The 19,401-nt window shown below is 38.1% G+C and overlaps 1 protein-coding gene across 5 annotated transcripts in view; it reads right to left on the bottom strand.

Annotated features, from left to right (window-relative positions):
* Positions 1–19,401, bottom strand: part of AP2B1 (adaptor related protein complex 2 subunit beta 1) — a 132,637-nt gene that overhangs the window by 47,620 nt on the left and 65,616 nt on the right. For all 5 annotated transcript variants that reach the window (XM_042966994.1, XM_042966993.1, XM_007096047.3 and 2 more), the window contains exon 14: positions 8,872–9,064. In XM_042966994.1, the coding sequence (XP_042822928.1) occupies positions 8,872–9,064 (193 nt within the window). The remainder of the gene's footprint in view (positions 1–8,871; positions 9,065–19,401) is intronic.

The following is a 19,401-nucleotide window of genomic DNA, read 5'->3' as shown; positions in this document are numbered from 1 at the left end:
AGACACACAGCCAAATATGTAAAGGTTCACCTAACAGTACTGTTATGTCCAGAGAGCAAAGGGAAAGGATAGCTTCAATACGTTTTCTGACTAGCAAAACTGTAACCTACTCAGACTTTATTCAGCATCTTTCCTTTTGACTGAAAAAGTTCCTAGGGAGGTTATCATCCTCCTCTTGGAAAACATGACAAAGGTGATAGCACAGTCATGGGCAGGAGTGACTAATAAAGAGATGTCAGCAAGGATGGGACCAATTACCCAGTGAGTGGCCTCTCTTGTCTACAGTGACAAGCAGGATGATTGCAAATATTAAGAAAAAGCAGCTGGAAAACTGAAAAAAACTCAGAAAAGTTCTCATGTTGGCCTCAACTAGCCATCAACCATTTCAGTTCAGTTGTTGGTATTATCTGGAGTCAGACTAGATTCATCTTAGTCCGGCTATACTTATCAGGTAGGGTACAAAATCAGCCAAACTAGGACTTGTAAAAATTTAGTAATATCTGTTATCCAATGAGCTGGTGGGAGCCGAGTGAAAAGGGTTAGGTGTGCAGGGCATGGCTTTAATCCCCATCTCAGGTGTCTAGATACTGTGTTTTAAGTGTCTCTTGGAGCTAACCACTTCCCACAGTTCCCAGAATCTCCATGAAGGAAATAATGCCAGCTAAACCAGGATAGATGAAGGTGAAGAAAGGAGAAGTGTCAATTTTGGCAAAACAATATTTCAAATGTTGAAAAGTGAGAATTTTCTGAAAGGTCTGAAGCTGATACCCAAGTCCAAATGGTGGTATGGTTAGTGAACCAAGCCATAGTGGTTTGGTTCCCCCCATCCCCCATCTAAATCATAGTGGCGATAGTCATTAAATGGCACTGAAAATAATATTAACATTTGGCCACTGCTAATACTGGCCACTTTACCATACCTGAAGTAGTGCTGAACTGGGCTCAGTTCATGCTGAGCTATATAATAATGTATCCTTGCAATGTTAACTGGATGGAAAGCAATGAGTTCATGGTGATTTACTGTAACTTATGGGCTAAAGGGATTTCAGCATTGTTACACGATCTCTGCAACAGAACCAGGTTGAGCCAAAAGTTTTAGCTGAGTCTGCCCACAACTCTAGTTCAGCTAGATACCAAAAGAAAACACCCTCATCCAATGGCAAAATGCTAAATAGCAGAAATACAGAGGGAGAACTCAGGACTAAGGTTCTAAAGGCAACAAGTCTACCCGACTCCAAGAAAAGAAAAGAAGTCTTTTTATAAAAGGGTTATCAGGGGCCCCTGGGTGACTTGAGTGTCTGACTTTGGCGCAGGTCATGATCTCATGGTTCATGGGTTCGAGCCCCGCATCGGGCTCTGTGCTAACAACTAGGAGCCTGGAGCCTGCTTCCGATTCTGTCTCCCTCTCTCTCTGCCCCTTCCCTGCTCACACTCTGTCTCTGTCTCTCTCTGTCAAAAATAAATAAATATTAAAAAAAAAAAAAGGGTTATCAGCTGAGATGGCCACCAAGTAGATGAAAGAAAGAAAGAAAGAAAGAAAGAAAGAAAGAAAGAAAGAAAGAAAGAAAGAAGAAAGAAAGAAGAAAAAGTTCCACAAATAATGATCACAATGGCCAATCTTGGTTAGCTCCTTCTCCTTTCAGGTACGTGTATCTGGCCAGTCCAAAATATACTGACCTCTTCTAAACCTGTGGTGCTGAGTGTCTCAAGACATTCTCTTAATTAGAAGTGCAGATCTTAAGCTCACAAATTTCTTTGCTTCTGTCTAGAGTTATTACCTTTTTCATTTAATGTTTTTCAGAACTGATTTAATTAAAGGGAGTCTAAAGGAATGCTTACTGATAGCTCTGTTATTATTAAGGAGTCAAAATAGAATGATGTAAAAATAGCATACAGTGATTTCCATCACAAATAATAAAATTTGTACCAAAATCCTATTGGTGTTAAAAACATCAGTCTATGTTTTTCCTATTAGGGTTTTAGATTTTAGAAGGCACACAACATCTCCTAGGTAAAAGTGTAATTTTCAGCTGTTTGGCTGCAAATATTAATTTGATCTTCAAAAAGCTATTCAGAAAAGTATCATAAAATACAACTAAAACTGGTGAAAAGGATCTGTAACCATGCAAAAGCTATGAAACAAACTGACAGCTAAGAATGGACCAAATGTGAAATAGTGAAAATTAGTTGAGATCCCACAAAATCATCAGATGACTCTTTAGCTTGACAGAAAAAAAGGGCTTTGATTATCAACAGCAAAGTAGGGGGATGTAACAGAACACTTCCTGAGGTGGGACAAGGAACAGAATGTGTCACTAGCAGTCTCTTAGCTCCAACAGAACCCAATGAGGAGTATAGTAAAACTCCACAGGAGAAGCTCTTCCTCCTGTCTCATTTTCCTTTGCCGTCCTCACTACCTACCTATAGAGTTGTTTGTCATCTCTCTTCCCCACACCGGAACGTATGCTTGCAAGGGCTAGACACAACTATGTTCCCAGTACATAGAATGAAGTCTGATATAGAATCAGCACTCAAATATTTATTCAGGGAATGAATGTTCTACTAACCATATAAACAGGAATACTAGCAAGATTACTTCTTGGGAGGACAATTTTGAAATGAATCATTTTATTGGAGAAAATTATCACAAAATGGACAGAAGCCTGACAAAACTGTTTCATCAACTGGCCTAGAGCATCCTATCGGCATCGACATTTCTGACACACAGGAACAGAACCAATTAGGGAAAAAAAGGACCCAGTCCCCATCCTAAGGCCAAAGTCCTTTCTAGAGAGGAAGTGTATTATTGTCGGAGCAGTTCTGACAGCAAGTTTTCAGCAGAATGCCCTGTGCATCATTTATTTGCTTTGATAGCACTAGTGGTTTATATCACAGTTCACTGGCAAAGAGATGAGAAGACAGCATTTTGTGGCTCTGCTTACAAAGAGGGTAAGATGAACAATCTTGTTCCTTTTGCTGCAAAACAGATGTATGAACTTATTTGGTCCCTGTTTTCACAAATGAAAAACTTCTACAGTCTTTCTCAAGCTTTCATGTGCCTCCTAGTGGCACGCTAGCCCAAACTCAACACCTGGGATGTACAGCGAGAAGAAGCATAGGGCAAACAAGCCTTGTGTTTTATCTTAAACATTCATGCAATTTTACAGTCTAAGCCTTTACACAGCGGTGTTTAGTCTGTGTTTATATTCCTTACCATCAAATAAGAATGACACTGCAAGACAATGAGCCAAGTTTATTCTGCAGCTATAAATGCATCTGCACTCTGCTGAGTACTCCATAGACCGTGTGTACTCCGGTTTGACAAGTACCAAAGTTAGGTGAGACCACACTCTATTTCAGAAGATGACAACAAACTAGAAGAATCACAGGATAGTCTTGGGTTCAAATCTTGACTCTGAGACTTACTTGCTATGACACCTTCAGTTTTCTATAAAATGGGGTTCAATACCAATTTCCTTGCAGAGTTATTCTGAGGTTTAGAAATTATAAGAGTTGCAGCACAGGAAACCAGAACAGAAATAGGAACTCAGTATTGAGTAATTATTCCCCCAAATTGCCTGAGGCCAGCCTTGGTCAAATCTACACATTGATAAAAAGACAGTGGGGTTGGGGCACCTGGGTGGCTCAGTTGGTTAGGTGTCCGACTTCAGCCCAGGGCATGATCCCGTACTTCGTGGGTTCAAGCCCCGTATCGGGCTCTGTGCTGACAGCTCCGAGCCTGGAGCCTGTTTCAGATTCTGTGTCGACCTCTCTCTCTGACCCTCCCCTGCTTGCACTCTCTCTGTCTCCCAAAAATAAATAAATATTAAAAAAAAAAAAAAAAAGACAATGGGGTTACAGAAGCCACACTGAAGATTTACCAGGCAAACTGGGCTAAAATTCAAAAACCTCTCTCCACAACAGCACCAACTCTAAAACTTAAGCTCTTTAATCACTGCAAATATTTTCCAGAGGAAGAAATAGGAAGATGCAAAGCTAGTATGTAGTGGTTTAGTCCTGTGGGCTAAAAAAACCTAAAATTATCACTAAAATAGTTCCCGACTTAAAATTTCTGAAAGGTAAAAATAAAAGAAAGGGTGGGAGGGCACACTTATCATGGTGAGCACCGAGGAACGTAGAGAATTGCTGAGTCACTCTATTGTACACCTGACACTGATATAACGCTGCATGTTAATTATACTGGAAAAAAACAACAACATAGAGTGGGAGGATTTGAAAAACATACACTGGAGTTAGGAAAAGGCCATTTCTCCTCTATCCCACAATACTCCAGCTGGGCACACTGAAAGGACATTTCTCTGGCAGGAAAACCTTTGTCAGCAAAGAGAAAGGGCACTCTGGATAATGCTTCCTTTCCGTTCTTCATGTACAATAGCGCTATTTATCTAAATAGAATAGTGCACGGCACCTTGGATGAATAAAAGGCTATAATTTAGCCAAGGTCTATGCTGACAGCCTGAAAGTAAAGGCAACAACAACAATAATCAAGATTCAATTATTATTACTTTAGTGATCTCACAGATGTCAGACCTATCAGCGAATGCTGTACGTTTATAACACGTATGCAGGAGTTATGAGCATGGGCGTCAGGTCACCTCCCACACTACACCAAACCAGGATTTGGACTGTCAGAAAAATCACGCTACCCAGAATGAGCACTTTCTTAGGTTTCGTATTAGAGGCACCAAAAGACCCATACATGATTTCTGAAACTAAGAAACAAAGACTCAAGTACTACTTTTGTAAGCCTACATTTAGATAGTATACTATCCTGCTTTATATCAACTATGGAAGTTTCAATACAATTCATCCAACATCAAGGTGACAGTTAAGTTTATATTAACGGAAGGAGGAAACTATCTGCAGAGTTCAAGCAAAAGAGAATATGCTAAGGCAGGCAGAAACTAAAAATGGGGTTATTTCAGTAAGGAGACCGAAAAGAGTATGGAGGAAATCCATTTTGACTCCAGTCCGATGATGAAAAAGCATTCCATTTTTTAAATCTGCAGCTCTGCCTAAATCAATGATTTTCAAAGATGCCTGCCTCCTAAATATATATGTATCTCAACTAGGAGACATGGGGTGTGTGTGTGTTTTGAATGTTTCTTTTTGAAAGAGAGAGTGAGGGCAAGCTGGGGAAGGGCGGGGGTGGCTGTGGGGGGGGGGGGGGACAAAGGATCCAAAGTGATCTCTGCGCTGACAGCAGCGAGCCCAACATGGGGCTTGAACTCATGAATTGCGAGATCATGACCTAAGCTGAAGTTGGATGCTCAACCGACACCCTGGCACCCCTGTGTATTTTCTCTACATCAGAACAATATCCCCACTTACTCTTTTTTCAGTTTAAAAATCACAGCTGTTAGGAGTCACTGTTATTGATGGAAGAAGGCTGAAGTCTTCAGGTGTTATGGCAAATAAGAATAATAACAATGATAAACAGATAAATATTTCCTTAACAACAATTCTAGAAAAAGCCTCTATTCCCTAAATCTCAAAATTTTATAAATGCGATAATGAAAGAAGATAAAACAAGATCTAATGGGAGGATCACAAGAATATGAAAAGAGAAGAACATTCTCTAGTTGAAGAATATCAAGTTATAAGACAGAAGGACAGAAAAATGGGAGACAATCCAAAATACAAAAACAATTTCCAGTCTCCAATTATGCAAAGTGAGTAAAAGTAAAAAGAATGCTGGGACTGAATAACTAAATCTAAATTGATCAAATTCAACTCCTGGCCAATTTCTGGTAGGCTTGACCACCTAATTGCAAATCACAACAGAAAAATGTCATGGGGGGAAGGAACAGAGGTAAAGTCAGAGAGGTCTGTTTTTGTAGGAGGTACTGAAGAGGCCCACCAGAATATAAATCTTCTATCAAAACCAATGTCTTGGCTTAGAGATCAATTTTAACATCTCTACCTAACTCCATTTGCAACTTCCTTTGGTTCAATGTTCTGAACCTTGGATACAAAATTAAAATAACTTGGGCATCTTTCCAAAATTACCAATGTCTAGGTCCTATCTCCCAGAAATTCTCCTTAATTACTCTAGGATTGAGCCCAAAGACTGATAGTATTTTTTTAATATGGTACTAATGTGGGACTAATGCAGGTGGAGTTGAGAACCCCAAGGCTAAATGAAAGGTTAGTAACTGTCATGCTTCATAAGCAGCACAGCACTGACCCCTGCGGGTAGGGTTCTATTAGTCAGCAATGATAAAAGCGGCAGAAACACTGTAGAGGCCTTGCTGACTAAGGTAACAAGAGCTGCTTGCCAGGTGAACACATAACTCTAACCTAGGCCTAATTTTACACTGGGTCAAATTCTACCACTCCTAGCAACATTATTCGTCTGAGACAGTAAAAGAAGGTCCTTTAAGAAGTTAATTTCAAGAGTTTCTCTCCCTCAATTTGGGGCAGAGTTCTCGAGAAGCCCTCTTTCCAGGAGTGTGTTTACTAATAAGGTCAAGAGCAAAAGGCATCTGGGTTTACCAACAGCTGTGGTTCTAGCACCAAACTGAAGTGGTTCAAAGTGGTTACAGAAATTCTATGGCTTCACTATTCAAAATCTGACTCATGGACCAGGGAGCGTGTTACAAATGCAGACTTCTAGGTCTTAACCCAGACCAACTAAATCGGAATCTACCTTATACAAGATGTCTAGGAGATTTATAAGATTTATACAGATTTACATTATAGTTTGAGAAGCATTACCATAAGGAAAAGATTCATTCAAGAAACAGCACTATCTATACAGATTAAGTAAAAACTCTGAGGACTATTTTCCCTTTAAATTAGATAATTTACACAAGAACAATAAAGCATTTAAAAAATATCATGGCATAGGCTGTCTTGGAAATTCATCTTCCACACAGCTGGGTTTAGGCCTTCTTTGTGATAGTCTCTTAAAAGGATATTAATTCTCTAAGTGAATACATATTTAACCCCATACAGACAAAGCAAAACTTTTACCCCTTAATTTCTGAGATAAATTTATATTACAGAATAAGTTGAAAACCACATCACTTTCTAGGGCTATAACACCAAGTATATACCATTTTGAATACCGAAGTCAGCAAGAGGTAAAATAATAGAGTTACACAGGAACATGACTGGGCCTACATAGCAAAGGCTATGGATTTACAAATCCAAATGGAGAAACATACTCCCCACCCCCAAAAGAACATCCTTTACCAAGAAAAAAAAAAAAGGCCCATGTGTGACTTCAGCTACTACAACCTAAAAAATGCAACATTTTTTCTATTTGAAGTAACACTTGTGGATAGCTAAGCCAAATATAAAGAGCAAACTCACTGGCATTAAGGGCCAGCAACTGCTAATATAAGCCACACCGAAATAACATGTCTGTTTCTTTCTCCACTAAAGTGGGTCAAGAAGAACAGAAAATCCTGAGCCAGAGCCAGACAACATTAAAATATAGGGCCTCTTTCTCCCCTCCATCCTTCAAGCTTAATTTGTCATTCTTAGGTTCAATGAGTCCATTATGTTGTCACCCATCAGGTAAATTAATAAGTAGGGCTGTAAGGCATACACTTAAGAAGGACATAACACATAACCTGCGGGTGATTTGTCAACAGAACAGGAAGAGCTATTTCAATGTTTATGTGGGATTCCTGGAAGTCTCCATTATTATTTCAGTATTCACTGTTCAGTCTCCTGAGACTCCATAGACTCTTCTGAGTCTACACGGAGGCTATACAGCCATGCAGAATGATCACACGAGAAAGCTATTTTTACATAATCAGTCAACTCTACTCATTAAAAATATGAATTATGAAAAGCAAATGCTTACTTTGCCAAGAAAAACAATAAGGAAAAACAATAAATAAACAATAATTTTCTCAGATCCTCTGCCAGCCAAAAATTAAATGCACCTGTACTGGCTGGCATAAATCCCAGACATAATGCATTATGCAATCTCTGAGAACATATATTTTCTTATCTATGGCATGTCTTCCAATTTCTCATGGTGGGAAATAAGTTTGTTTGGGTGTCTTTACATACAAACGTGCAAATGTCTGGCTAAAAGAGTCCCTCTAATTCCTCAGTTAAAAACCTAGTTTCCAGGGAGCCATGTGATGTGACCTGTTATTTTTCTAGTCTTTGCTACACAGACGGAAGGTTATCCTTAATATTTCTCATTTATCTTGTACAGCAAGAAAAACTAATTTTAGTTCCCACTAAAACTAGCATTAGCACATAGTCACAGATACTCTGGACGTTGGAGCCTTTTATTATTAGAATCCTGGAAGCTAATTAAATTGGAAGTATGGGTGGGAGGAAGGGCAGGGTGGATAAAAAGAACCAAACAAGCAGTACTTCCCAACTGTAATCAAGGTACGTTTTTTACACAAATGGCTCAAATGGCTGCCTCAAAGCCTTTCAGAATTAGGGCATAAGCCAATAAAATATAAAAAAGCCAAAGGTTTGAAAGACTCAAGATAAGATAATCTCTCTGAGATCATTTATATGCTGTTCAGGGAAAAAGGAATTATAGGGGCTATCCAGAGTTAAGAAGCAGGAACAGTAATAAGCTCTGGAAAGGATACTAAATATTAAGATTGCTGAACAACAGGTTGGCTAAACATCACAAGTTCTATTTAGAGGCAGGGCAACAAAACCATCCTGTGCATTTGTAAATGTGCCCCATACCAATTAATTAGTATCAATTAATTCTCTGAAGACAAATAATTCTGTCCTTTATCAAAGGACGTTGCTCTGCTCATCAAGGAAAGGTCTAGTTCTAAAAAGCTGAATAGTCCTAAAGCTTTTTAGCACATCAAGAATTAAAAATAACCAAAAGAAAGACAGAAGAAAGATACTCACCAGACTATCTAGACCTCCTCCCAAGAGATCCACTGCTCCCATCTGCATGGAGGACACCTGTGGCACATTGACGGGGGGACCAAGGTCAAGGTTTAAAAGGTCTCCTAGAAGGTCACCTTGAGAGGGGATAACCTGAGGCTGTTCCAGGTTGGTGGCAGTGGTGGTGCCAACAGGGCTGTCACCCGCATCAGTGCTGCAGTCACACACACAAAGAGGAGGAAAGAGAAAAGTCAGTTTCACCTGGGACATAATAACAAGGCAACAAATGAACGTCAAATCTATAAAACACAAGAGGGGGGAAAAAACCTCTTACTTTATAATAGTTCGTTAATACACATGAAAAGATGACAGCAATTCTTACTTTTTATCGAAATATAGCTGCTATCAACGTCGCTCTTTATCAGGGAAATACAAATCAAAACCACACTCAGATATCACCTCACGCCAGTCAGAGTGGCCAAAATGAACAAATCAGGAGACTATAGATGCTGGAGAGGATGTGGAGAAGCGGGAACCCTCTTGCACTGTTGGTGGGAATGCAAATTGGTGCAGCTGCTCTGGAAAGCAGTGTGGAGGTTCCTCAGAAAATTAAAAATAGACCTACCCTATGACCCAGCAATAGCACTGCTAGGAATTTATCCAAGGGATACAGGAGTACTGATGCATAGGGGCACTTGTACCCCAACGTTTATAGCAGCACTCTCAACAATAGCCAAATTATGGAAAGAGCCTAAATCTCCATCAACTGATGAATGGATAAAGAAATTGTGGTTTATATACACAATGGAATACTACGTGGCAATGAGAAAAAATGAAATATGGCCTTTTGTAGCAACATGGATGGAACTGGAGAGTGTGATGCTAAGTGAAATAAGCCATACAGAGAAAGACAGATACCATATGGTTTCACTCTTATGTGGATCCTGAGAAACTTAACAGAAACCCATGGGGGAGGGGAAGGAAAAAAAAAAAAAAAAAGAGGTTAGAGTGGGAGAGAGCCAAAGCATAAGAGACTGTTAAAAACTGAGAACAAACTGAGGGTTGATGGGGGGTGGGAGGGAGGGGAGGGTGGGCGATGGGTATTGAGGAGGGCACCTTTTGGGATGAGCACTGGGTGTTGTATGGAAACGAATTTGACAATAAATTTCATATATTAAAATAAATAAATAAATAAATAAATAAATAAATAAATAAATAAATAAATAAATAAAACATTAAAAAATTGAAAAAAAAAAACCAAAATATAGCTGCTAAAATGAAACTAAATGTATACTACAGAACCTCATCAGTCAATTTTAATTGAGCACCTACTCTAAGATGTAGCACCGTAATAAGAACACCAGGGTTTTCCCATTTTTTTTTAAGTTTGCTTATTTGAAAGAGAGAGCACGAGCAGGGTAGGGGCAGAGAAAGAGGCAGACTGAGAGTTCCAAGCAGGCTCGGTGCTGCCAGCGCACAGAGCTCAATGTGGGGATTGAACCCATGAACGATACGATTATGATGTGGGCCGAAATCAAGAGTCAGACACTCAACCGACTGAGTCACCCAGGCGCCCTCCAGGGCAGTATGTTTAAAAAAGGAAAATATATTTCCTGCCCACAAATAACTTACACTCAAACAACAACAAAAAGCAGCATTTACAAAATGACTGAAAAGCACACTTACTGTGTAACAGGTAAAACCGAGTACCGTAGGAGTGCCTGCATACTGACAGGATAGAGAGACAAAACCAGGTGCAGCTGATTCTAAAAGCTTCTGAGAATGATGTTATGACTAGCTTTTGAAGAACAGAACAGTTATGGGGAACTACTAGAGAGAGACCTTCCCAAAAGGAAGGAATGGTTAGTGCAAAAGCACAGAAATGAGCAATCTGACAACAGAGGTGGTGAAAAAATTGTACTGGCAGGACAAGAGATTGGGATTAAGATTTTGGGAAAGAGAAAATGAGGGAGATAAAACTTTGGAAACTAGCCTGGGAAGTTAATTTTTTGTGATAGGCAATACAGAATCACTTTGATTTGTTGAACAAAGAACTAAAAATATTATAGAAACACTAACAGCTGTATGGAAAATGGACCGAAGATGGGAGAATGAGCATGGGGATCAGCGAAGAGTAATCTAAACTGCTACAGCCACCACGCACGAAAATAAAAAGTGGCGAGCGCCGAGACTAGGTGATGTTGGGTCAACTGGATAGCTGTGTGAGGAAAAAATGAGCCTTGACTCCTATTATCTCACAAAATAAAAATTAAAGAGACATAGCAAACATAAATGTGAAGCGCAAAACCGAGGAGAGGACCTTGATGGCCTTGAAGTGGACAAATGTTTCTACAGAAAACATTAAGTATAAAAAGGAAAAAAAAAAGTGATGACCTGGACTTCATTAAAATTGAGAGCATCTTTTCTTCAAACAACACCATTTACAAAAAACGAGTCTTTGTCTCACAGACTACACAAAGATGTTTGCAATACATATATCTGACAAAAGACGTGTATTCAAATCACATAAAAGATTCCTACAAGTCATTCAATCATTACATAAAGAATTCCTACAAAGAGAACTCTAAAAAATAAGAAGATCAGGCATGTCACAAAAGAGGATCTACTACCTAAAGTAGAGGGTCCTCTACCAAAAGCGGATCATGTCTATAAACATGAAGAGGGACTTAAGCCATCTCTACTCAACAGGAAAATGCAAATGAAAACTAAAACAAGGCCTTGCCACACATCTGCCAGAATGGCAAAAATTAAAATAACTGACAATCCCAAGTGCTTCTGAGGATGTGGATCACCCAGAACTCTTATACACTGCTAGAAGGAGTGTATTTCCTGATCACTCAGGAAAACTGGCAGTATCTTGTATAGCCACTGGGTCATCTTCTATGACCCAGCAATTCCATTCCTAGGTGTATATACAGGAGAAGTAAGTACATAAGTCTATCAAGACATACATAAGAATGTTCATAGCAGCGTTATCCATAAGAGCCCCAACATACATACAACTGACTTATATCATGTTCAAGAATAAGCAAGGGCTCCAGGGTGGCTCAGTCAGTTAAGCATCCGACTCTTGATTTCGGCTCATGTCATGATCTCATGGTTCATGAATTTGAGTCCTGTGTCGGACTCCACGCTGACACCACAGAGGCTGCTTGGGATGCTCTCTCTGCCCTGCTCTGTCTCTCGCTCTCAAAGTAAATAAACCTAAAAAAAAAAGAAGCAAAACTGTCGTGATATAAGTTAAAACAATGGTTATCTCTGGAGAGTGGGTATTAATGGCAAAGGGGCATGAGAAATCTTCTAAGATGCTGGAAATATCTGATCAGGGTGGTGGTTATGATTGTATACAAATGTAAAAATGTGTTGAGCTATACACTAAAGGTTAGCACAGCATTAAAATTACTATAAATGAGGGGTGCCCGGGTGGCTCAGTCGGTAAAGTGCCCAACTTCAGCTCAGGTCATGATCTCATGGTTCATGAGTTCGAACCCGCATCAGGCTCTGTGTTGATGGCTCAGAGCCTGGAAACTGTTTTGGATTCTGCGTCTCCCTCTCTCTCTGCCTCTCCCCCAATTGCATGCTCTCTCTCTCAAAATAAACATTAAAAAAAATTTTTTTTAGGATTACTATAAATGATTTATCTATTTAAAAAGTGGGGAAAATCCCAGGAAGAAAATTCTAGGCTGAGATGGTTTCACTGTGAATTCTTCCAAACATTTAAGGGAACAATAAAGTCAATCCTATATAAATTTTAAAAGACAATAGAGAATTACAATTAAGAAAGTCTGAAAGTAGTTCAGACTGCTTATTCAATATTAATTGTACTTTGTGAGGCTTGATAATTTATTGTCATTAAAAAAAAATCCTTATCTATTAGAGCTACCAGTAATGTACTTATGGGTGAAATGATAGGAGGTCTGGAATTTGACTTAAAATACTCCAGCTCCCTCAAAAAATAAAAAATTGTGGGGGTAATGCATGAAACAAGATTGGCAATATAGTGGTAACTGTGGAGGCTGAGGGACAAGGAGACATGAGTTTGCTATACCACCCTACCTTGCATGTTTTCTAAGATTTACATAATACGAAGGAAAAAAAAAAACACTGTAAAAATTCCTTTAACAATATTTTCTTGAACATACAAGAAAGAAGAATGAATAATCAAATTTGGAGAATAAACAAAAACTAAGAAGCAAAAAACTAGTGATGCTCCTCATAATTACAGAGAAATCTGAAGGGATGATGGGAAATATAAATGTGGTTCCATTGTTAAGTTTCAAGTAAGAAAAATAAGTCAAGAAGTCTAACAGATAGCTTAGGAGAAGAGACTGTAAGAGAGTACCACGGGGTGTGGTGTAAAGAGCAGATGGTCTAGATTAAGAAGACGAAGATCAAGTATTGGCTCCAATAATTACCAGCTGTGTGATCTTGGGCAAGTGACAACTTCTCTGAGACAAACTTTCCTCATCAATAAAATGATAACAATGTCATCAAAACACAAGGATCTATTTTAGGGAGGATGAAATGAAAACATGGTGTAAACCGTAAAGCCTTGTAATAGATCAGCGGTACCTATGTTTAGATCAGTTTCCTAAAGGAATAAAGAGAAGCACAAACAGAGAAGGTTCAGAATGAGTCTTGCAACACCATCAAGATTAATAATCCGAGAAAAGAATGAACACAGAATGGCAAAGATAAAATACAGAAAACCAATCTAAGAAAGATGACTTAGGAGCAAAAAGTGTCAAGGAAACCAAGATAAAAAGTATCTAGACTGGGGGAAGAGAGGCAAAAATAGCCAAAAATTAATAAGGAAGTCAAAAAGGGAAGCGATTTCATATACACCTGCCAAGAAATATATGAAATCTCTATAAAATATATTTCTGAACATGAAATTCTATCATCTTATGACATGTGCCATTTAAGAAGTGTTCTGTCATATTATCAGTACCTCTAAATAGAAGGCAGAATAGGTAACAACGCACAAAAATTCCTTCCATGAGAAGGTAAAGTGCATTAGATGAAAAGAAGTAAATACTCCTATGGTTTCTACAAGAAAATGGTAAATCATTATGCATTCTAAATGACAAACACAAGAAAATAAACGTGAAAATGTTTCCCATCATGAACTCCTGGGAAATAACTGCTTAACTGTCACCAAAGCAATATTTTTTAAGGTGAGATTTTTCTAAATTAGACTACTATTTACCATCTCACATCTCTCCCACAGCCCTGAGAAGCCAAGTTTAATAAGCAATACCCAACTCAAAAGCACTTTTCCCTTTCCCAAGTGATTTTAAAAGATTTAGTTTAAGTAACCATTTTTAGATCTCTAGAAGAGGCGGGATAACGTTTTACAGTGTAGCTGTATTTCATGTCAGAGGCATATCACTTCTTAACTGCGTGATGCAGAAGAGAGCTAGGTAATGTCAGTACTATTATGGATATGCCATTTGCAGCAATATATCATCCCTATTTAAAAAAATGTTTTTAATGTTTATTTATTTTTGAAAGAGAGAGAGACAGGTGAAGTGTGAGCGAGGGAGGGGCAGAGAGAGGGAGAAATGGGACTTGAAGCAGGCTCCAGGCCCTGAGCTGTCAGCACAGAGCCCGATGCAGGGCTCAAACTCAAGAACTGTGAGATCATGACCTGAGCCAAAGTCAGACGCTCAACCAACTAAGCCCCCCAGGCGCCCTATATCATCCCTATTTATTTCAAAAGGGATTTTTATGCATTTGTGTTTCCTTTAAAAAAAACAATACAAGCACAAATGGACAAAAAAAAATTACCTAAAAAGCAACCACATAAGGAATTGTGAAGGTAACAAATTAAAGACTATCAATCAGATAAAGACCTTATGTAAGAGATTGTGTTCCTTTTTATGGTTTAAATATTGGTTCTTGTGTTCTAGAAAGGGTTGTTTTTATTTCTTGATTTGTTTCACTTTCCCCATCCAAGGGTCAAAAGTTATCAGGAGAGGGGCCCCTGGGTGGCTCAGTCGGTTAAGCGTCCGACTTTGGCTCAGGTCATGATCTCACAGTTCATGAGTTCATGAGTTAGAGCCCTGCATCAGGTTCTGTGCTGACAGCTCAGAGCTGGAGACTGCTTCAGATTCTGTCTCCTTCTCTCTCTGCTCCTCCCCCGCTCATGCGGTCTCTCTCCTTCAAAAATAAATAAAAACATTAAAAAAAAATTTTTTTTAAGTTATCAGGAGACAGGTAATTTAAATGGCATATAAATATGGTTACAGAGGCAAGTTAAAAACAAAATCCCTATTTATTACCCAAACTTAAAGAACAGACTAGGAGACGGATGAGATGGATGAACTTAAAAGTCAAATGATCACATCTAGAGAAGGTTAAATATATTTGCCTACAGGCAAAACACCCTACTGTTACAAGGCCTAATCCTTAGGAAGCTACAGCTCCTCTGGGTGAAAATCATAGCACCTGCCCTAAAACCAAAGAGTCAGACTAATGAATATTAATTAAAGATTTGCTTGGATGTTGACCTTTCCTTTTTGTTTATCTGTGCGCACAGTCTGTTTAAACAGAGCTGAAAATGTTGACTACGCTAATTTGTAAAACAATAAATCCTACACTCTGGCTACTCTGAACCACTTAAACAACAATATGTATTAGAAAATGGTACAAGACACACATTAATCACTTTAGTCAATCTGGGATCAAACTTAGGTTTAGGTTTATTATGATTAAGGAAGGAAAGAGATTCTGAAAAAATTCCAAGATATCCATTCTAAGAGTTTATTAAATTTATTAAATTAAAATTAAAATTTTGAGATCAATAAAAAGCAAGAAAGAGTTCCGTGCTACCAGAGAAGCTGTTCATAATAGAATTCCCTTGATATTATGATCAATTTGGCAAAAAAGAGTGAGGGTAACTGAAAAACTGTCTACACTGAATCTAGGCTATTATTATTCTTTTAATTCAAGTGTAATTAACATACAGTGTTGTATTAGTTTTAGGTGTACAGTATAATGATTCAACAATTCTATACATTAATCCATTGCTCATCAAGTATATTTTTATGTTGCCCATCCCCCTACCCACCACCCCTCTGGCAATCACATTATTCTCTATATTTAAGAGTCTGTTCTGGGCACCTGAGTGGCTCAGCTAGTTAAGAATCGGACTTTGGCTCAGGTCATGGTCTCATGGTTTGTGGGTTCGAGCCCCGTGTTGGGCTCTGTGCTGACAACCCAGAGCCTGGAGCCTGCTTCAGATTCTGTGTCTCCCTCTCTCTCTGCCTCTCCCCTGCTCATGCTCTCTTTCTCAGTCTCCCAAAAATAAATAAATGTTAAAAAAAAAAAAAAAAAGAGTCTGTTCCTTGTTTCTTTTTGGTTTGTTCATTTGTTTGGCTCCTTAAATTCCATATATGAGTGAAATCATTGGTATTTGTCTTTCTCTGAGTGATTTATTTTACTTAGCATTATACCTTCTAGGTCCATCCATATTGTTGCAAATTGCAAGATTTCATTCTTTTTTATGGCTGAATATTATTCCATAGTGTATATATACCACATCTTCTTTATCCATTCATCTATAGATGGACACTTAGGTTGCTTCCATATCATGGCTATTGTAAATAATGCTGCAATAAACATAGGGGTGCATGTGTCTTTTCGAATTACTGTTTTCGTTTTCTTTGGGTAAATACCCAATAGGGAATTAATGGATCATATGGTAATTCTATTAACTTTCTGGGGAGCCTCCACACTGTTTTCCACAGTGGCTGCACCAGTGTGCATCCCCACCAACAATGCACAAGATTTCCTTTTTCTCCACATCCTACCAACACTTGTTATTTCTTACATTTTTGATTTTAGCCATTCTGAAGGTATATAGTAATATCTCATTGTAGTTTTATTATTTTTTTTAATATTATTTTGAGAGACAGAGAGAGAGAGAGAGAGAGAGAGAGAGAGAGACAGAGACAGAATCCCAAGTAGGCTCCATGCTGTTAGCATGGAGCTCAATGTGGAGCTCAATCTCACAAACTGTGAGATAACGACCTGAGCCGAAATCAAGAGCTGAAGTTTGACTGAGCCACCCGGGTGCCCCTCTCACTGTGGTTTCAATTCACATTTCTCTAATTAGTGAAGTTGAGCATCTTTTCATGTGTTTGTTGGCCATCTTTTCTTTGTAGAAATGTCTATTTAAGTCCTGTGTCCATTTTTAAATTGGATTGTGTTTTTTGCTGTTGAGTTGTGTAAGTTCTTTATATACTTTGGATATTAACCCCTTATTGGATATATCATTTGCAAATATCTTCTCGCATTTAGTAGGTTCCCTTTTTGTTTTGTTGATGGTTTCCTTTGCTGTCCAGAAGACTTTTATTTTGGTGTAGTCCCCATGGTTTAATTTTGCTTTTGTTTCCCTCACCTGAGGAGACAGATCTAGAAAAATGTTTCCTTCGGTCACAGAAATTACTGCCTATGTTTTCTTCCAGGAATTTTATGGTTTCAGGTCTCATATTTAGGTCTTTAATCCATTTTGGGTTTATTTTTGTATAAGAAAGAGGTCATTTCATTCTTTTACGTGTAGCTATACAGTTTTCCAACACAAAACCATGGGTTTATTCCTGGACCATCTAATCAGTTCCACTGATCTATGTGCCTATTTTTGTGCCAGTGCCACACTATCTAATTACTACAGCTGTGTAGTATATTTGGAAATATACCTCCAACTTTGTTCTTATTTTTCAAGACTGCTTTGGCTATTCAGGGTCTTTGGTGGTTCCATACATATTTTAGGATTGTTTGTTCTGGTTCTGTGAAAAATGCAGTTGGTATTCTGACAGGGATTACATTAAATCTGTAGATGGCTTTGGGTGGTATGGACATTTTAATAATATGGGTTCTTCCAATCCAAAAGCATGGAATATCTTCCCATGTTTTTGCTGTCCTTAATTTCTTTCATCAGCATTTTATAGTTTCCAGAGTACAGGTATTTCACCTCCTTGGTTAAGTTTATGCCTAGGTATATTATGGTTTGGTACAATTGTAAATGATATTGTCTTAATTTAACTTTCTGCCACTTACTTATTAGTGTATAGAAACAAAACAGATTTCTATATATTAATTTTATATCCTACAATTTTACTGAGTCCATTTATTCTACTAGTTTTTTGGTGGAGTCTTTAGTGTTTTCTATATATAGCATGTCAGTTGCAAACACTCAAAGTTTTACTTCTTCCTAACTTGGATGCCTTTCATTTCTTTTTCTTGTCTGACTGCTGTACCCAGGAAAGTGGAGAGAATGGATATCCTTGTCTTGTTCCTAATCTTAGAGGAAAAGCTTTGTTTTTCACCACTGAGTATGATAGCCACAGGTTTTTCATATACGGCCTTTATGTTGAAGTATGTTCCCTCTAAACCTACTTTGTTGAGAGTTTTTATCAGGAATGGATATTGTATCTTGTCAAATGCTTCTTCTGTATCTACTGAGGTGATCATATGGTTTTTATCCTTTTTTTCTTGTTAATGTGATGCATTATGTTAATTCATTTGTATTCAGTATTCACAAATACTGAACTATCCTTGCATCCCTGGAAAAATTCCCGCTTGATCAAGATGAATCATTTTTTAATGTATTGTTGGATTCAGTTTGTTAGTAGGTTGTTGAGGATGTCTGCATCTATGTTCATCAGAGATACTGGCCTGTAGTTTTCTTTTTTTGTAGTGTCTTCTTCTGGTTTTGGTATCAGGGTAATACTGGCCTTATAGAACGAATTTGGAAACTTTCCTTTTTCTTCTATTTTTTGGAATAGTTTAAGAAGAGTAAGTATTAACTATTTGGCAGAATTCACCTGTGAATCCATCTGGTTCTGAATTTTTGTTTGTTGGGAATTTTTTGATTACTGTTTCAATTTCATCGCTAGTAAGGGGTCTGTTTAAATTTTTTATTTCTTCCTCATTCAGTTTCGGAAGGTTACAGGTTTCTAGGAACTAATACATTTCTTCTAGATTGTCTAATTTGTTGGCATATAATTTTTCATACTATTCTCTTCTAATGCTTTTTATTTCTGTGGTGTCAGTTATTTCTCCTTCATTCCTGATTTGAGTCCTTTCTCTTCCTTTTCTTGATGAGTCTGACTGAAGGTTTATCGATTTTATTGATCTTTTCAAACAACCATCTCCTAGTTTCCTGGATCGATTCTTTTTTGGTTGTTGTTTTTTTTTTTTAAGTCTCTATTTCTTTTTGCTCTATCTTTACTATTTCCTTCCTTCTACCAGCTTTGTGCTTTTTTTTTTTTTCCTAGCTCCTTTAGGTGTAAGGTTAAGTAGAGATTTTACTTGCTTCCTGAGTTAAGTCTCAGGAAGGTATTGCTATAATTTTCCCTCTTAGAACAGCACTGCTGCATCCAACTCTGTCTAAATGCTCTAATCAAAACAACACAGGGTGACTGAAAGGACAAAAAAAGCAAGAGCCACCTATATGCTGCCCATAAGGGACTCACTTCAGACCTAAAGATGTGCAGCCTGAAAATGAAGGGATGCAAAAACATT

This window comes from Panthera tigris, chromosome E1, assembly GCF_018350195.1.
Source record: "Panthera tigris isolate Pti1 chromosome E1, P.tigris_Pti1_mat1.1, whole genome shotgun sequence".
Classification (NCBI taxonomy): domain Eukaryota; kingdom Metazoa; phylum Chordata; class Mammalia; order Carnivora; family Felidae; genus Panthera; species Panthera tigris.
This window is presented reverse-complemented; position numbering and strand designations above follow the sequence as displayed.